At 36.6% G+C, this 19,277-nt stretch overlaps 1 protein-coding gene across 1 annotated transcript; it reads right to left on the bottom strand.

Moving 5' to 3' along the window:
• Nucleotides 1–8,164: 8,164 nt before the first annotated feature.
• Nucleotides 8,165–18,644, bottom strand: LOC135681169 (ras-related and estrogen-regulated growth inhibitor-like protein A). Its single transcript, XM_065195495.2, has 4 exons — nt 17,721–18,644; nt 15,828–15,884; nt 11,263–11,336; nt 8,165–8,934 (listed from the first exon to the last, which is right to left on the bottom strand). The coding sequence occupies exons 1-4, from the start codon at nt 17,785–17,787 to the stop codon at nt 8,404–8,406; spliced, it is 729 nt and encodes a 242-aa protein (XP_065051567.1). The 5' UTR covers nt 17,788–18,644; the 3' UTR covers nt 8,165–8,403.
• Nucleotides 18,645–19,277: the final 633 nt, after the last annotated feature.

Below are 19,277 nucleotides of genomic sequence, written 5' to 3'. Positions count from 1 at the left end.
GTCCACCAAACAGAGAAGGGGTTCATTCCAGATGACGAGACACTATTAGCAAGAAAATATGATTCAAAGTGAAGCCTTTTTTGAAATGTTTGTACCATTTAATGGCTGATGATTTTACTTAAAAAAAATGCAAAGGCATTAAAAAAATCTAGAGAGTTTGTGAGTGAGTTATGTCCACCAAACAGAGAAGGGGTTCATTCCAGATGACGAGACACTATTAGCAAGAAAATATGATTCAAAGTGAAGCCTTTTTTGAAATGTTTCTAGCATTTGATAAGTGTTGATTTTACTAAGAAAAAAAGGCATAGGCTTGCAGAAAATCTAGAGAGTTTGTGAGTGAGTTATGTCCACCAAACAGAGAAGGGGTTCATTCCAGATGACGAGACACTATTAGCAAGAAAATATGATTCAAAGTGAAGCCTTTTTTGAAATGTTTGTACCATTTAATGGCTGATGATTTTACTTAAAAAAAAGGCAAAGGCATTAAAAAAATCTAGAGAGTTTGTGAGTGAGTTATGTCCACCAAACAGAGAAGGGGTTCATTCCAGATGACGAGACACTATTAGCAAGAAAATATGATTCAAAGTGAAGCCTTTTTTGAAATGTTTCTAGCATTTGATAAGTGTTGATTTTACTAAGAAAAAAAGGCATAGGCTTGCAGAAAATCTAGAGAGTTTGTGAGTGAGTTATGTCCACCAAACAGAGAAGGGGTTCATTCCAGATGACGAGACACTATTAGCAAGAAAATATGATTCAAAGTGAAGCCTTTTTTGAAATGTTTGTACCATTTAATGGCTGATGATTTTACTTAAAAAAAAGGCAAAGGCTTTAAAAAAATCTAGAGAGTTTGTGAGTGAGTTATGTCCACCAAACAGACAAGGGGTTCATTCCAGATGACGAGACACTATTAGCAAGAAAATATAATTCAAAGTGAAGCCTTTTTTGATATGTTTGTACCATTCAATGGCTGATGATTTTACTAAAAAATAAGGCAAAGGCTTGCAAAAATCTAGAGAGTTTGTGAGTGAGTTATGTCCACCAAACAGAGAAGGGGTTCTTTCCAGATGATGAGAGACTATAAGCAAGAAAATATGATTCAAAGTGAAGCCTTTTTTGAAATGTTTGTACCATTTAAAGGCTGATAATTTTACTTAAAAAAAGGCATAGGCTTTAAAAAAATCTAGAGAGTTTGTGAGTGAGTTATGTCCACCAAACAGAGAAGGGGTTCATTCCAGATGACGAGACACTATAAGCAAGAAAATATGATTTAAAGTGAAGCCTTTTTTGAAATGTTTGTACCATTTAATGGCTGATGATTTTACTTAGAAAAAAGGCATAGGCTTGCAAAAAATCTAGAGAGTTTGTGAGTGAGTTATGTCCACCAAACAGACAAGGGGTTCATTCCAGATGACGAGACACTATTAGCAAGAAAATATAATTCAAAGTGAAGCCTTTTTTGAAATGTTTGTACCATTCAATGGCTGATGATTTTACTAAAAAATAAGGCAAAGGCTTGCAAAAATCTAGAGAGTTTGTGAGTGAGTTATGTCCACCAAACAGAGAAGGGGTTCTTTCCAGATGATGAGAGACTATAAGCAAGAAAATATGATTCAAAGTGAAGCCTTTTTTGAAATGTTTGTACCATTTAAAGGCTGATAATTTTACTTAAAAAAAGGCATAGGCTTTAAAAAAATCTAGAGAGTTTGTGAGAGAGTTATGTCCACCAAACAGAGAAGGGGTTCATTCCAGATGACGAGACACTATTAGCAAGAAAAAATGATTCAAGGTGACGCCTTTTTTGAAATGTTTGTAGCATTTGATAAGTGATGATTCTACTAAGAAAAAAAGGCATAGGCTTGCAAAAATCTAGAGAGTTTGTGAGTGAGTTATGTCCACCAAACAGAGAAGGGGTTCATTCCAGATGACGAGACACTATTAGCAAGAAAATATGATTCAAAGTGAAGCCTTTTTTGAAATGTTTCTAGCATTTGATAAGTGTTGATTTTACTAAGAAAAAAAGGCATAGGCTTGCAAAAAATCTAGAGAGTTTGTGAGTGAGTTATGTCCACCAAACAGAGAAGGGGTTCATTCCAGATGACGAGACACTATTAGCAAAAAAATATGATTCAAAGTGAAGCCTTTATTGAAATGTTTGTACCATTTAATGGCTGGTGATTTTACTAAGAAAAAAAGGCATAGGCTTGCAGATAATCTAGAGAGTTTGTGAGTGAGTTATGTCCACCAAACAGAGAAGGGGTTCATTCCAGATGACGAGACACTATTAGCAAGAAAATATGATTCAAAGTGAAGCCTTTTTTGAAATGTTTGTACCATTTAATGGCTGATGATTTTACTTAAAAAAAAGGCAAAGGCTTTAAAAAAATCTAGAGAGTTTGTGAGTGAGTTATGTCCACCAAACAGAGAAGGGGTTCATTCCAGATGACGAGACACTATTAGCAAGAAAATATGATTCAAAGTGAAGCCTTTTTTGAAATGTTTCTAGCATTTGATAAGTGTTGATTTTACTAAGAAAAAAAGGCATAGGCTTGCAAAAAATCTAGAGAGTTTGTGAGTGAGTTATGTCCACCAAACAGAGAAGGGGTTCATTCCAGATGACGAGACACTATTAGCAAGAAAATATGATTCAAAGTGAAGCCTTTTTTGAAATGTTTCTAGCATTTGATAAGTGTTGATTTTACTAAGAAAAAAAGGCATAGGCTTGCAAAAAATCTAGAGAGTTTGTGAGTGAGTTATGTCCACCAAACATAGAAGGGGTTCATTCCAGATGACGAGACACTATTAGCAAGAAAATATGATTCAAAGTGAAGCCTTTTTTGAAATGTTTCTAGCATTTGATAAGTGTTGATTTTACTAAGAAAAAAAGGCATAGGCTTGCAAAAAATCTAGAGAGTTTGTGAGTGAGTTATGTCCACCAAACAGAGAAGGGGTTCATTCCAGATGACGAGACACTATTAGCAAGAAAATATGATTCAAAGTGAAGCCTTTTTTGAAATGTTTCTAGCATTTGATAAGTGTTGATTTTACTAAGAAAAAAAGGCATAGGCTTGCAAAAAATCTAGAGAGTTTGTGAGTGAGTTATGTCCACCAAACAGAGAAGGGGTTCATTCCAGATGACGAGACACTATTAGCAAGAAAATATGATTCAAAGTGAAGCCTTTTTTGAAATGTTTCTAGCATTTGATAAGTGTTGATTTTACTAAGAAAAAAAGGCATAGGCTTGCAGAAAATCTAGAGAGTTTGTGAGTGAGTTATGTCCACCAAACAGAGAAGGGGTTCATTCCAGATGACGAGACACTATTAGCAAGAAAATATGATTCAAAGTGAAGCCTTTTTTGAAATGTTTGTACCATTTAATGGCTGATGATTTTACTTAAAAAAAAGGCAAAGGCATTAAGAAAATCTAGAGAGTTTGTGAGTGAGTTATGTCCACCAAACAGAGAAGGGGTTCATTCCAGATGACGAGACACTATTAGCAAGAAATTATGATTCAAAGTGAAGCCTTTTTTGAAATGTTTCTAGCATTTGATAAGTGTTGATTTTACTAAGAAAAAAAGGCATAGGCTTGCAAAAAATCTAGAGAGTTTGTGAGTGAGTTATGTCCACCAAACAGAGAAGGGGTTCATTCCAGATGACGAGACACTATTAGCAAGAAAATATGATTCAAAGTGAAGCCTTTTTTGAAATGTTTCTAGCATTTGATAAGTGTTGATTTTACTAAGAAAAAAAGGCATAGGCTTGCAGAAAATCTAGAGAGTTTGTGAGTGAGTTATGTCCACCAAACAGAGAAGGGGTTCATTCCAGATGACGAGACACTATTAGCAAGAAAATATGATTCAAAGTGAAGCCTTTTTTGAAATGTTTCTAGCATTTGATAAGTGTTGATTTTACTAAGAAAAAAAGGCATAGGCTTGCAGAAAATCTAGAGAGTTTGTGAGTGAGTTATGTCCACCAAACTGAGAAGGGGTTCATTCCAGATGACGAGACACTATTAGCAAGAAAATATGATTCAAAGTGAAGCCTTTTTTGAAATGTTTGTACCATTTAATGGCTGATGATTTTACTTAAAAAAAAGGCAAAGGCTTTAAAAAAATCTAGAGAGTTTGTGAGTGAGTTATGTCCACCAAACAGACAAGGGGTTCATTCCAGATGACGAGACACTATTAGCAAGAAAATATAATTCAAAGTGAAGCCTTTTTTGAAATGTTTGTACCATTCAATGGCTGATGATTTTACTAAAAAATAAGGCAAAGGCTTGCAAAAATCTAGAGAGTTTGTGAGTGAGTTATGTCCACCAAACAGAGAAGGGGTTCTTTCCAGATGATGAGAGACTATAAGCAAGAAAATATGATTCAAAGTGAAGCCTTTTTTGAAATGTTTGTACCATTTAAAGGCTGATAATTTTACTTAAAAAAAGGCATAGGCTTTATAAAAATCTAGAGAGTTTGTGAGTGAGTTATGTCCACCAAACAGAGAAGGGGTTCATTCCAGATGACGAGACACTATTAGCAAGAAATTATGATTCAAAGTGAAGCCTTTTTTGAAATGTTTGTACCATTTAATGGCTGATGATTTTACTAACAAAAAAGGCATAGGCTTGCAAAAAATCTAGAGAGTTTGTGAGTGAGTTATGTCCACCAAACAGAGAAGGGGCTCATTCCAGATGACGAGACACTATTAGCAAGAAAATATGATTCAAAGTGAAGCCTTTTTTGAAATGTTTGTACCATTTAATGGCTGATGATTTTACTAAGAAAAAAGGCATAGGCTGGCAAAAATCTAGAGAGTTTGTGAGTGAGTTATGTCCACCAAACAGAGAAGGGGTTCTTTCCAGATGATGAGAGACTATAAGCAAGAAAATATGATTCAAAGTGAAGCCTTTTTTGAAATGTTTGTACCATTTAAAGGCTGATAATTTTACTTAAAAAAAGGCATAGGCTTTAAAAAAATCTAGAGAGTTTGTGAGTGAGTTATGTCCACCAAACAGAGAAGGGGTTCATTCCAGATGACGAGACACTATTAGCAAGAAAAAATGATTCAAGGTGACGCCTTTTTTGAAATGTTTGTAGCATTTGATAAGTGATGATTCTACTAAGAAAAAAAGGCATAGGCTTGCAAAAATCTAGAGAGTTTGTGAGTGAGTTATGTCCACCAAACAGAGAAGGGGTTCATTCCAGATGACGAGACACTATTAGCAAGAAAATATGATTCAAAGTGAAGCCTTTTTTGAAATGTTTCTAGCATTTGATAAGTGTTGATTTTACTAAGAAAAAAAGGCATAGGCTTTAAAAAAATCTAGAGAGTTTGTGAGTGAGTTATGTCCACCAAACAGAGAAGGGGTTCATTCCAGATGACGAGACACTATTAGCAAGAAAATATGATTCAAAGTGAAGCCTTTTTTGAAATGTTTCTAGCATTTGATAAGTGTTGATTTTACTAAGAAAAAAAGGCATAGGCTTGCAAAAAATCTAGAGAGTTTGTGAGTGAGTTATGTCCACCAAACAGAGAAGGGGTTCATTCCAGATGACGAGACACTATTAGCAAAAAAATATGATTCAAAGTGAAGCCTTTATTGAAATGTTTGTACCATTTAATGGCTGGTGATTTTACTAAGAAAAAAAGGTATAGGCTTGCAAAAATTCTAGAGAGTTTGTAAGTGAGTTATGTCCACCAAACAGAGAAGGGGTTCATTCCAGATGACGAGACACTATTAGCAAGAAAATATGATTCAAAGTGAAGCCTTTTTTGAAATGTTTGTACCATTTAATGGCTGATGATTTTACTAACAAAAAAGGCATAGGCTTGCAAAAAATCTAGAGAGTTTGTGAGTGAGTTATGTCCACCAAACAGAGAAGGGGCTCATTCCAGATGACGAGACACTATTAGCAAGAAAATATGATTCAAAGTGAAGCCTTTTTTGAAATGTTTGTACCATTTAATGGCTGATGATTTTACTAAGAAAAAAAGGCATAGGCTTGCAAAAAATCTAGAGAGTTTGTGAGTGAGTTATGTCCACCAAACAGAGAAGGGGTTCATTCCAGATGACGAGACACTATTAGCAAAAAAATATGATTCAAAGTGAAGCCTTTATTGAAATGTTTGTACCATTTAATGGCTGGTGATTTTACTAAGAAAAAAAGGTATAGGCTTGCAAAAATTCTAGAGAGTTTGTAAGTGAGTTATGTCCACCAAACAGAGAAGGGGTTCATTCCAGATGACGAGACACTATTAGCAAGAAAATATGATTCAAAGTGAAGCCTTTTTTGAAATGTTTGTACCATTTAATGGCTGATGATTTTACTAACAAAAAAGGCATAGGCTTGCAAAAAATCTAGAGAGTTTGTGAGTGAGTTATGTCCACCAAACAGAGAAGGGGCTCATTCCAGATGACGAGACACTATTAGCAAGAAAATATGATTCAAAGTGAAGCCTTTTTTGAAATGTTTGTACCATTTAATGGCTGATGATTTTACTAAGAAAAAAGGCATAGGCTGGCAAAAAACCTAGAGAGTTTGTGAGTGAGTTATGTCCACCAAACAGAGAAGGGGTTCATTCCAGATGACGGGACACTATTAGCAAGAAAGAATGATTCAAAGGTGAAGCATTTTCAAGTTTTCGCAACATTTAATGATTTGCTGATTTTACAAAAATAATAGGCATAGGCTTACAAACAGTTTGAAGTTTTTTGGGGAATTTCTTGCACGTTTGTTTGAGGGGATTGATTCTAGAGGATCATAACAAAACACACATTACTGGAAGAATTATAGAAAAGTGTAATGTTAGCAAGAAATAATGATTGTTGATCTTTCTTAAATCAATATTTTAGGCTAGAGGCTAGAGGCTAAGTGGCTAGAGGTGAAAATTTTTCACCAAACACAGAATAGGGATACATCAAATTTTTTTGTAAAGCGTTAGCAGCATTCACTAATTGTTGATATTACTTATAATATTGGTTGTAAAACGATAAAATGTTTGGTGGTGAATCGCTTCCACCAAGCACTGAAGAGTTCGATTCCAGATGCTACTACCATGAGGAAAGTTTTTGCATGTGGAACTTATAAACAACATCTAATGATGGTGGACTTCACAAAAAAGATTTAAAAATTGAAATTTTGAGGTGAATGTTTTTGTAGAGAAAGCAGAAGGAGTCGAATCTAGATGATTAGACAATTTTGACCAGCAGTACAGATTAAAAGGAAAAGCTGCTTTTTATAAAGTAGCAGAAACTTTAAATGATTGTTGATCTTTTGGAACAAAACAGAATGGGTTGGTTCCAGATAATCAGGCATTTCTAGCAAAGAGGACATATTGACAGGAGAAGCTACTTTTATAATATTTAAGAACTTCTTAATGATTGCTGATTCACGTATTATTGGAACGCCTAAAGCGCAATTCACAGTATAGCGAAGGAAACAAAAAACCTCCATTTGGGTCCAAGGCTCCGGGACACATGGCGAGAAGGTCTTACCATATATGGCATTTCCGGGATCTCTTCGCATAACGCCCTCCCGTCGTCAGTATTGATTGGAGTTAGATGCACGAGGCATGGAGAGAGGTTCTCTCTCTTGAGTATAAATAATTACGTATAATCAACATATATATATATATATATATCCTCTTGTTAGAAAGCATGTGTCTCTCTGTGGTACACACCTATGTCCCGCCCAAGTCACAACACACAGCATCGTTGTTCAAATGACTGTTATATTGGCTTAGGACATGGTACCCTAGTCGAAAAATGGCATTTGGTGAATTTTATCGAAGGGGTTTGTGTCCTATCTTTTTCATCGTACCAGCCTGTTTATTTCCACAAGGTCTGACAGCCCTGACTAGAACAGATTTAAGAGTTTCAATACGGTACGAAAAAATAAGATGCATTTAGTTTGGAATTTAGTTAAATATTTTTCAATGCTCTTAGAATTACCAAACATATTCCATTTTGGCCAGAATGTAACCATGGCTAGGGAAGTGAAATTTTTTAATGAAAATGTTTTTCTTCTAGAAAGCCAAAAATTTAAAAGGGGCAACTTGGTCAGAAAAACAGCTTTGAGAAAATTGATGGTCAAAAACAAACAAGTTGACGTTGAAAGAGTAAGCCGTCCTTGAGATTGTTAATGAGTTTGCGAGAACTAGCAAGAGAGAAAGCTTTTGCAGTGTCTCATTATTGATTTACACGATAAACACATTTTTTACACTGAGACCTTCTTTTGTACTTTGATTATTCGAATACATCTTTTTATTTAGGCAAAAATACTACAAGTTAAATAGATTCTAGAAATTTAATAACATCTATTTGCCGACGTACAAGCTAATTCAATAATTTAGAACATCAGATTATTTTTGAAAAATCTGAAAAGATATAATTTATCAAGACGTTTTGATGATTTACACTGTTTCTGAGCGCTTTTTGAAAATTGCCGCTGAGAGTTTTCGACGTACCGTTTGCTTTCTTTCGTTCGGGGATTTTCTTGTCTGTACGCCCCTCTCATAGCCCGGAGTCTCCTCAATCAAAGGCAACTGTAGCGTCGTTCTTTTCTCGATACTTTGAGAGTGGCCCTCAGCGAGAGCTTCCTTGGTTAGTTTAATGTAATTCTGAACGATAAGCGTGTTTAAGGGAATGAATACATTATCAAAATCAGTGGCAGCAGAGATTTCGTAAAATGACGCACCGTGTTTCAATGCGAGGTTTCGTCCTTCTTCCGTTGATACCTCTCTTCGGTGACATAGATCATACTTGTTACCGAGAATCGCGATCGTTGGTATTGTTCCCTTCTTGGCATGCGATGATCTGCTCATTTGTTTGAATTCTTCCAGCAAAACAGCTGCTGTTATAAATGAGCTTCGATCAACTATCGAGTAAACGACAACGATTGATGACGACCATGTGAAGTAGCCCATGGCGCTTGCGAGGCATGTCTACAAGAAAATGAAGGACTTATTGCTAAAACGACTTCAGGGAAATACGACGATCGAAGCTGTCATCAGGGAATACAAGACCTACGATATGCAATCTCTGGTGACTTTTTTAAGGGGTTTAGTTGTATATTTTTATATTCTCCTGAGATCCTTTGTCCCATAGCTATCATGTTTGAAAGAAACTTTTTAGGCATGGTTGCCCCTCAGATAGAGAAAAACCATGGAGATCTCTATGAGAAAAACTGATATACAGGGGGCCATGCATCTAAATACCATGACACAAAATAGCAAATATATTACGGCTTCAGAGCAGTGACATGCTCCGACAGGACATGAATGGGGAATTAAAGCGTCCCTTCCCTCCACTGGCTTACAGGTCCAGCCTGACCCGACTGGTACCACCTGGCAGGGTTCCCTAGCTCAGGGCTACGAGCGTTGGCCAACGGTTAACTCGGCAGGAGACCGGCAAGAAGGGCGAATGAGCTACGACTCCAGGGGTCAACGGCTTCGGGCGGAAGAACTCCTGGAAAGAGGGATGGTGTCCCTTTAAAAACACTGTAAAGGTGGTTCTTGGGGCCCATCTCTACTATTAGCCTCTTAGTTTATCTATGACCATGACAACAAACCAAAACTCAGATTTTGGGATAGTTGGAGGGTCATGGTAGCCAACCTTCTGATGGTACCTGATGATGATGATTACAGCTTACGATACTCTAGTGTTTTTATGTTCATATAAATTTTGCCAAGGCAAAAATTGAATAAATAGTATTTTGCAACCTTTAACTATTCTCAACATCTTAACTGTTTCTGTAATCCTTATAATATATTAAAAGTCTTTTGTGCAGAGGGAAACACTGAATGCAGATATGTCCCCTACAAGAATGTTTTTTTAAATAGAAATAACAAATCTTGTTTTTAGCGATTCATCAAGTTTCAAGGAGAACAAAACTATTTAGGCTAAAGATTAAGACAACATTAGATTTATCTTAGTTAAATAATCTTATGCCCCTTAATTGATCGGAAGACCAAGTTTATTTTGATTTGTGGCAAACGAATTAGTTTAGGCTTTAAGATAAACCAGTTTTTAGGATGGTTTACTGAAAGGGCATTGTAAATTTAGAAACCCATTAGATTTAAAAAGTTGATTAAGATTATGTTCTCGTATGCATCACCGTCATTTATGTGTTGTTCATAAGGAAGATTCAGAGATTTTATGCCGGTGTAATATGCGTTTTGGTACCTATGCAAAAGTGCAACATTGTGAACCGCAATGTGTTTCAGATCGCGTGATTTCATCATTGTGCCATGTTTTGACACGTTTTTAGAGTTTAAATTTTACACTAGTCAACCACGCAAAGTTTTGAGTCACCATCAATGTTGTACTTTTTTGGATAAACTTAACAACGGAAATTACAACACCGCTTCTTATTAGCACCACCTTTCTAAAAATAGTTCGATTGGTCTTCACGTTCTGAACAATGTGAACCAGAACATTTGTGTACCCGGACCGGTTCGCATGCTGAATTCCACTATTTGTTTTGGTACCCTATTGTTTAAGTGCATGGGTACGTTTTTGCATAAACAGAATTGTCATACTTTTGTGTACCCAGACCGTTTTGCATGCTAAATTCCACCATTCGTTTTGGTACCCTATTGTTTAAGTGCTCGGGTATGTTTTTGCATAGCCAAAATTGTCATGCGTTTGTGTACCCGGACCGGAATGCATAAAGTTATCGAAATGCATATGACACCGGCAAAGTTAACTGCTGGAGTGTGCAATAGTTCGTCATTGTGTTACGTCATAATAGTATATGTTTGAATAATTTCTGAATTTTGACAAAATAACCGAAAAGAACATCATGAAATACTTCTGAATATGCAAATTCAGCTCAATATGTCTAAAGGATGGCTTTATTAAAAGAGTTGTGAAGAGAGACTAAAATACTGTGGTTTGAGGAGGAAAGACCTGTGCACATGTGGCCAGATCTCGGTCATTTCATGACGCTCCTTCAGGTTTCATGTCATAATAGATGATTCAATCACGATGATTGATGACCATTGATAATGATTGGTTATGATTTTGATTATCATCGTTATGGTGGTTAAGATAACAATTGCTATTGCGATTGATAATGATTGTTAATGATTACGATGATTATCGTTATGATGATTTAGAGGGTCATTTCTATTGCGATTCATTATGATGATGACTGAACACGATTGATGATCATTTATAATGACCGATAATGATTGGTAATGATTATGTTGATTATCGCTATGATGATTACGATAAAAACGGCTATTGTAATCATAATACGAAAAGCTTACACTTCCTGCTGTATCTTTGAGCTCGTATGATATGAAGTCATCTTCGAACTTGATATCCCGTTTGTAAACAAATTCTACGGAGAAAAAAAATGCTTCAAGAAGAGCATGCAACTTTAACAATATATAGTTAGACAAAATAGTGGACCGCAAGAGTCCATAGGTGCCGGGTTCTGAACTGTGTGTTGCGCAAATCTTTGACCACATCCTTCAATAGTGAGACACGCCCTTTTGTGTCGGCAAAAATCACCTCTTTACCCCTCAAAAAATGGTTTTGGCTTTCCCCACACACTGGGCCCAAAACACGGGGCCCAGAACACGGGGCCCTAGTTCGTTGTGTGTTTAAAACCTAACTTCTAATCGACAATCTTTCCTTCAAATTAGCTACCGTACTTTAACAATATATGTTTGTGTTTAAAGTACATTCAATCCACTTTTCTAGTATGCTGATTTGCCTAAGCAGAACACTCTAGAATAAAAAAATGGTCTGTTTTTTCATAAACAATCTCCAAGATTTTTCCGTGTGAATAACATTCTTTTAAAAAAGCAGCGTTTATCCTTCTTTGTTTTTCGGCAGAAAACCGCCATTATTATTGGCACAAACGAAATGTCAAGTTTAGATTAACTTTCAAAGTAATTCTTTTTAATAAACTTCTGGGCATAAGTTTTTTATACGCAAAAAACCTCAATTTTCGTAAATAGATTTGTGTTACATAATCAACAAAAGTGGATGTTTTTATCATTCACGTGCCAAACGGTATAGAGTAAATACAATATTAAAGATAAAGAATAAAAGGTAATTGAAAAACGTTTATCGCAGTGAATGCAAACGAAGAGAGTTAAAAATGTTTTAACAACGAAAGACCAGTTACACTATGGTTAAATATTTCTATCTTATCTAAGATTTTTTTGAACGAGTGCCTTGATATGCAAAAGGATCCAAGAGACCAGAGTAATATCATTCTAAAACGCTAGGATTTACGTGTTTTCAGTGTGCTCTTAATAGCCCCAGAATTCTTCGCCGTAGCCAGTGGCTTGACCTTCCAGACCGTAGGGGGATGGGGGAGGGGTAGGGGGAGGGGGAGGGGCTAGAGCAGCCTGGTCAAGAGCGCTGTTTACAGACGAAGAGCTTTAGATGAATGAAAAAACATTTACGCACTTTTTTGTGAAAAAAACTTAAATTTACCGACCCACTCATGAGAATTTGATGGGTATTACCCTAAACCCCTTTGCTACCCCATCCTCACGACCGCAGCCTACCCTATTTCATTCTCTTTTGTTGAACGCTACTTTATGGCTTCCTTTTGGCAGTTTTAAATTGGAATCATAATAATTCATCAATGCTCTCGGTCCCACGCTTGGAATGGCCCGAAAAAGGCAAAATTCAGTTTTTGATAATAACAACAACGCCAGAAATCATAGCTTTAATGACGTCATCACGGGTCCAATCTTTTTTCTTGACCCAATCCCAGCAAAGCTACCAGTGGGTCTTGTCATCAAGATTTTCAAATTTCTACCAACTTTTAGAAAGTTTTATCTTAAGTTCCGAAGTCTGAGACTTTTTATCGAAAGTCTGAGATTTTATTTTCCTACACAGTTTATATCCAGTGTTTAAGGATTGCTTCTATCCCAACGTAGACATCTAAGAAAGGTCCTAGGAATTAACTGGCAAAGGAATATTACCAACAACACGCTCTATGCTAGAATGAAACGTGAGCCAAGGAGTGAAATAATAAGGGAAAGGAGACTAACATGGCTAGGACATCTCATACGCTTGCATCCGGAAACACCAGCAAGGAAAACTCTTAAAGAATATTTCAGGAAAGTAAAACGGCCACAAGGATGACCAAAGACGACCTAGATGCAGACAGTAGGGCAAGATTTGGCCAGAATCGGAATTGAACTGGGCCTCTCAAAAGAAACACAAACATTGAATAGATTATCTGAACTGACACAGGACAGAAAGAACTGGCGTGGCATTGTGAGATGCGTCGCGCAGTGTTACCTGCGTGTGACGTCTTAGTAGTAGCAGTTGTGTTCACCTGTTTTTCTTTCTTTTGTAGAAAATAGAATTTATTTTTTGAATATTGAAAACATATGATGTTAAAAATTCAGAAACTTTTTCAATGTAACGACGTTTTAACAGGTCTTTTTCTGTCTTTTTCTGTCTTTTTCTGTTTTTCTGAGTGTCAAACCTAATGCAAGCGTCATATGCACCTAAGTTGAAGTGTTCCACTTGATATTGCAACTAGGATTTTGATGGCGTTTAAGTTAGTTTGTGACAATAAAAGAAAAATTAAATATGACTGTTTTGGCAAACAACTAGAGAAAGGTCGGCGTCCTACGTAACGCCATTATTATGCTCCCTCGCATCCAATCTGTTTAGTGACAATGTGTTCAACTATATGGTTCAACTAACACATTAAAGAGAAAAGAACTCGAAATCTTTCAAAGCTAGACACTATTGTGAATGTTGCCAGTTAAAAAAGTATCTATCATACAGGTGGGGTGGAAACTGCTTCTGGTGTCAATTAATTGCGCAGGTGGTTCAGCTTTAAATTGAGGTGGCATCAACGTTGTTTTCTGTCTTATTCGTTATCAATTGTTACGTATTTCAAATGTAAAATAAGGCTTATTGCGTAAGTAGTTGTGTAATGTATTCATCAAAGATTAATTGATGGATCAATTAAACATTATAAGGACTATCGGGCAAATCTCTGTCTCTCCTCATATAAGAACCTGCTTACATTAAAGCATATACAGGGCCTACCCTGGGTATCAGACTCACTATATATGAAATAAAATAAAATATTTTATATAGTGAGTCTGGTACCCAGGGTAATACAGGGCCTTAAGTACGTTAGCTCTTCTAGGGGCTCGTGCCCCTCCAAAAATAATCAAAATCTATTGCTTGCAATGAACAAACTTTTTGTAAAACGTACAATAATTCTATCCACCCTACGGTGCATTAAATGCAAAGATCGAAATCTAGTATTCCAGCATTTTCTGGCGGGATTCAGAAAAGTTGTGAACTTTTCCCCGCCAAAAAAAAACTTACTGTCAAACCTTCCTCATTTTAAATGGGTTTAAAATGGGCGTGGTCAGGAAACTGGGGGTATTCAACTAGTCTTGATGCACTCTCTTGGCAACAATTTTTGCAAAGTTTTCTAGAAATTTGAGCTTGTTTTCAATTAAATAAATTTTTAGATAGAGACAGTAAAGTAAAATTCTTATGTTGATTAAAAACAAAAGTGTGTCATTATTCAAACATAAAAGTTATAAAAAGTTAATGCCTAAGTTTTACGGTGCAAAGCAGCTTTGCAAACATATCTTTTTTTAAAAACAGTAGGTTTGAATTTTATTTTGTTTTTCTTTTAATTTTTGTATGGTTGTAATTTGAAAATGAAAGGCTATATTAATTGTTCAACTTCCACACGTTTCCAAATTTCTGGTCACCTTCCTCAATTTCTCTTTGTCTCTACAACCTTCCTCCGGCCAGTGGCCGTGGAGCCGTGATGTTTTCCTGGCTCTATCTGTTGGTTACTAAAAGTGATCGACGGATGGCTTAGGCCATCTGTCAGTCAATAGTTGCTTTGCAGACGATTGTAGTATCCGTCGATTGCCTTGAAATATGCAAAAGTAGAGTCGTGTGTATCCGTTGATGTATATCCGCAGATTCGGTTATTATAGGAACGCTCAATAGGCAATGAAAGTCTTGTTTAGACATAAATAATGACACCGGATTTCACTTAATCTATAGCCCTAAATCAACAGATAATTCACTTATCACTTTCTTTTTTCTTTTTTCTAGCGGCATAAAGTGAATCACGACACGAGTTTCGAAGACACAGAATAAATAAGTTTTAAAAAACCTGCCCAGCCTCAGATGGAGAACTTGAGGAAAAAATCAACGTGTTTTTAAAATTTATTATCCAGATAACAAAACAGAGCATATTTTGTCATCTAATCAACTGTACTACCAAAGATGTCATGAAAAACTTCTATTTCGTGATCTTAGAAACGTTTGTGAAACTTTGAAATTTATAATTTTTCTAGATGTGGTTCTAGAAAAACAAAATTTCTAAATGAAAACAACATTAAGAGCCGACAAGCTTTAGAGTATTTAAAACTTGGCAGAAATGATCTGGTTTGTATAAAAATAAGCTAATTTTGTCTTGAAATCTGAGAAAACTTGGAACTAGTCACATATTGTTTAGCTGCCAAAACAAATTTTGTTCTGTAACACTATCGAGAGGAAGCCGTTCACTGCAAGTGAGGTGTTGTTAAGTCTAGGCCGGTACACACAGAAAATCCAACTTGTGAGACTTTTAGGTTTTGATTCATATTCGTATTTGTGCGTATCCTACTCCACAACGAAGCAGCTCCTTTAGGAAATTCCTTTAAGCAACTAATACCCCCAATTTATCAAAAGGCCTTTTAACGCAGTGGTTAACGGTAGAAAGGACTGGGCATCACCCTATCCCCAGGACTCTCAACATGAGGAGCGTCGCTAGCTGTCTTTAATTTTGATATACACAAAACACTAAATTGTTGAAGTCATCACTTACCAACATCTCCTTCATATTCACCAATGAACCTTCTAGTGAGAAATCGTACGCCAATGGCTGAGAAAGAAAAATCGGTATTAATTAAATTGGAGATACATTCTGAATGGGGTATTAGGTAATTCAGAGCTGTTAAACAATAGGAAAGTGGATCCAATCGACCCTTAGTAAAGCACCTTATTTGTTGTCAGTGCAAGAGCGTGCCTCCTTTGTTTGCCTCCGGGGTAAAGGACATTTTTGCTAGCAAAACTGGGTATCAATACGAAATTTCAATAATCATAAATTTAAGTGAATAATTATAATAAATGAATGAAACAAATTATACTAAACGAATGATTGTACCAGGAACACACATTATCTCTCACTATAGGGCCTTAGCATTAGCTGGGAATTATTGAGGGAGAACATAAATTGGGTCAAGTTTTACATAAAAATATCTTGCAGATTGTGCTCTTCCAATGCTTAACTTTACATTGGTAACACAACATTATCCAATATTATTTCACAAAATGCCTTGGATAATTTGAAAATAAACACTATACCTTATATATTATTTAGGGACACGGCCCCCAATCAATAAAAGCCGCTACCCTGCACGGAGCAGTAGTGAGCAAGAGTGCAGTCCTTGCTTGCATAGTTTCTTACATAAATTGCAATACGTGGACGAAAAATAGATAAACCAACTATTCAAAAGAGGCAGATTAAGTATGGACACAAAAACTGATTCATGGCCAAGATGAAACCTCCTTGATGAAGATCGAAAGCTGAGCTTTGTAAGGCCCATCTTGGTATTGTCCTTTAAAGATGGGTCAAAACCAAACAATGCAAGCAATGATGCAATCAAATTTCCCAAATATTTCCTTACTCAAAAGAGAATGCTTATTTCTCAAACTAAACGAATTTTCCTTCTGCCGCTAGTAAACTTGTCTTTTTAGATGGCTGTTGCAATAATCACGAGCCAATGATGCCGAAACTCATTTTCGTGCCCTTGCAAGTTATCATTCAATTCGTCCCAAGTCCCTGATTTTCAGAATAATTATAGAACGATAGTTCCATGGCTTGTCTTGAAACATACACCAAATTGATTTAGATTGTCTCTGTAGAAGTGAACTCAGAGACAAGGACGCCGGAAGGACAAAGGAGCAAGGAGGCAGGCTTGAGTAGAAGGGCATTTCAAAAATAATCCTCATCTACTAACAATATTTTTGTAACTGTCACTTTGGTTTGATCTTCTGTGGGTATCATGGAAATCGGCTAACTTTTGGCATAAGATATTACTTTACAAGTTATGAGAAATGTCGTCATGAATAAGGCACTACAGTCAGAATTCCATACGAAATTTTTGATAATAACAAGCGGCCGATGAAAAGGGCACTTCTATGAAAAAAGCACTTTTGCCCCCCTCCGCCCCTCCTACCAAAAGGTAACAGGGGCTGTTGACCCCCACGCCCCATCTCCCTCGTCCTTGCTTAGAGACGCCCGAAGAGATGTAGGTCAAAGAGCCAAGAAAAAGGTTAAAAACAAAAGCAAAAATAAAAATAACTGCTTAATTTTTTGGGCAACCACACCGCACTAGTGCGCCCCCGTAATCAAGAGTCCCTGAGTGAACTTACTATGAACAAATATCTTAAGAAGTTGTGGTCCTCTTCTTTTCAATAGAAATAGTTGCCGTTGGGTATTGATTCCTTGAAGTATACACGAATCAATTCTCCATTGCTGAATGCTAACTACTAGAGGCCGCAAAACCCGTGAAAATTATAGTTTCTAAAAGTAACGAGGAGAGGGTAAGGGGTCAGGAAAGTAACGGACAGGATCTATATCAAATATCGATAGCAGAATCAATTCAAAGGCCTATAAACTTGATCACTGATGTGAAATTTGTTTATCTTTCCTTACCTGATTTCCCAACGCTTGGAGCGCCAACAATGGCCAGTTTAACGTCAGTATCTCCTCGTTCTTTCATCGGGCCACTTTTATCTCGTACCTTCCTCTCGTTGTCATCAAAACGTTAATGCTTAACCATCAAAATTCTGCACTGCCTGTTTACCTCCAGAGACAGAATCAAATCTTATCTACTAATGGCATTTCGTGCTTCGTTTGTTATCCTTTGCTAACGTATTTTAGCTTGATCATAATCCTATAAGCTCAAGCTATCATCGATTCGACTTCGATTCCCTTGTTTCCATTGCCTGTCAAAATGTCAATACAGATCTCTCCAGGCACAGCTAGAATCGGAACCATCTAACGTTTTCTTGGGGGGAGCCAGGAGAGCAATAAGAAATTTTTTACTCCAAATACTATCTCGATTATTAGAAGCCATCGCTTTAAGATCGTGCTCTCTAATTGTTTTGGTTTAAACAACAGTTCTATTTCAAACATTCGATTAGTGATTATTTCAAAAAGAGTGGGACTAAGCTCTATTCTTGCGGAACACCAGCTTCCTGTAGCAACAACCGCAAGTCTGGGGTTGCTGTAACTAGCCCTCCCATATGGAGTCACATTCAGCCAGTGAATACAAAAAAGTGTTGGCAATTGGCAACCTTCTTAAAAACAGGAGATGACACGATACGTATCTCAATGCCCATTTGAAAAGTTTTCGTTTGTGTGCAATCCATCCAAAGAAAAATTCAACATGTTCCTTATGGGAATTCTGAATGATCCAAAGAACCCAATACAGGAAACTTTAAGTGCTAAATCATCTCTGCATATCGGCACGTCCCAATTAACGAACCACATTGATTGTTCATTGCTGTAAGAACACGGGGCCCTCATTTGCACAATATTACGGTGGTTTGTGAATAAGCTTTCGCATTACACGGCTGTTATTTTTAGGCATAGGTTTGTGTAAAAAGAGACATTGAGACTGGGAAGGGCTGTCCCTCCCCCCCCCTAATCAGTAATATTCAGGCAAGATCCATAGTAATCCCCCCAAAGCTTCTTGCATTTGCCACGTCCACATTTTTCTGACATCATCTGGTCCGAAACCATCAGACCTAATCTTAAAAGGATCAGTGAAAAAAGTGTACACTACCTTGTGATCTATGACATTTGCGCCTTCGAAAATTGGAATGTAAATCAGAAATGTGTGATCACAATGATTCTCTAGCTTTGATCGATCGTCAAGTGTTAGCGTGAAGTGAAATAAAATGGGAACTGGGAAGTTATTGGGAGTGAAAACCAGACGACTTGACTCAAAATTCTGATACTGATAGTGAATATACCATGCTTATGCATTGAAAAAATTGTGTTTGCCTGTTCTTGAAAGCCCGAATTGAATCAGGCATTTTCGTCCAATATTCCATTTTAGTGTTTAAAGGTTTACATAGTACCGAGAACTGGAATGCCCCTTCACTGTCAGATTTGAAACATTACTTCTGTGATACTTTTATTCAATTTTTAAATCATTCACGCACTTTTCAAACGTTCCAATCTGGCCTTACTGTACTTTGTTGA

Source organism: Rhopilema esculentum, chromosome 17 (assembly GCF_057945365.1).
Source record: "Rhopilema esculentum isolate cy_ngs chromosome 17, ASM5794536v1, whole genome shotgun sequence".
Lineage (NCBI taxonomy): Eukaryota > Metazoa > Cnidaria > Scyphozoa > Rhizostomeae > Rhizostomatidae > Rhopilema > Rhopilema esculentum.
The sequence above is the reverse complement of the archived record's forward strand: the minus strand, read 5'-3'. Positions and strand labels throughout refer to the sequence as shown.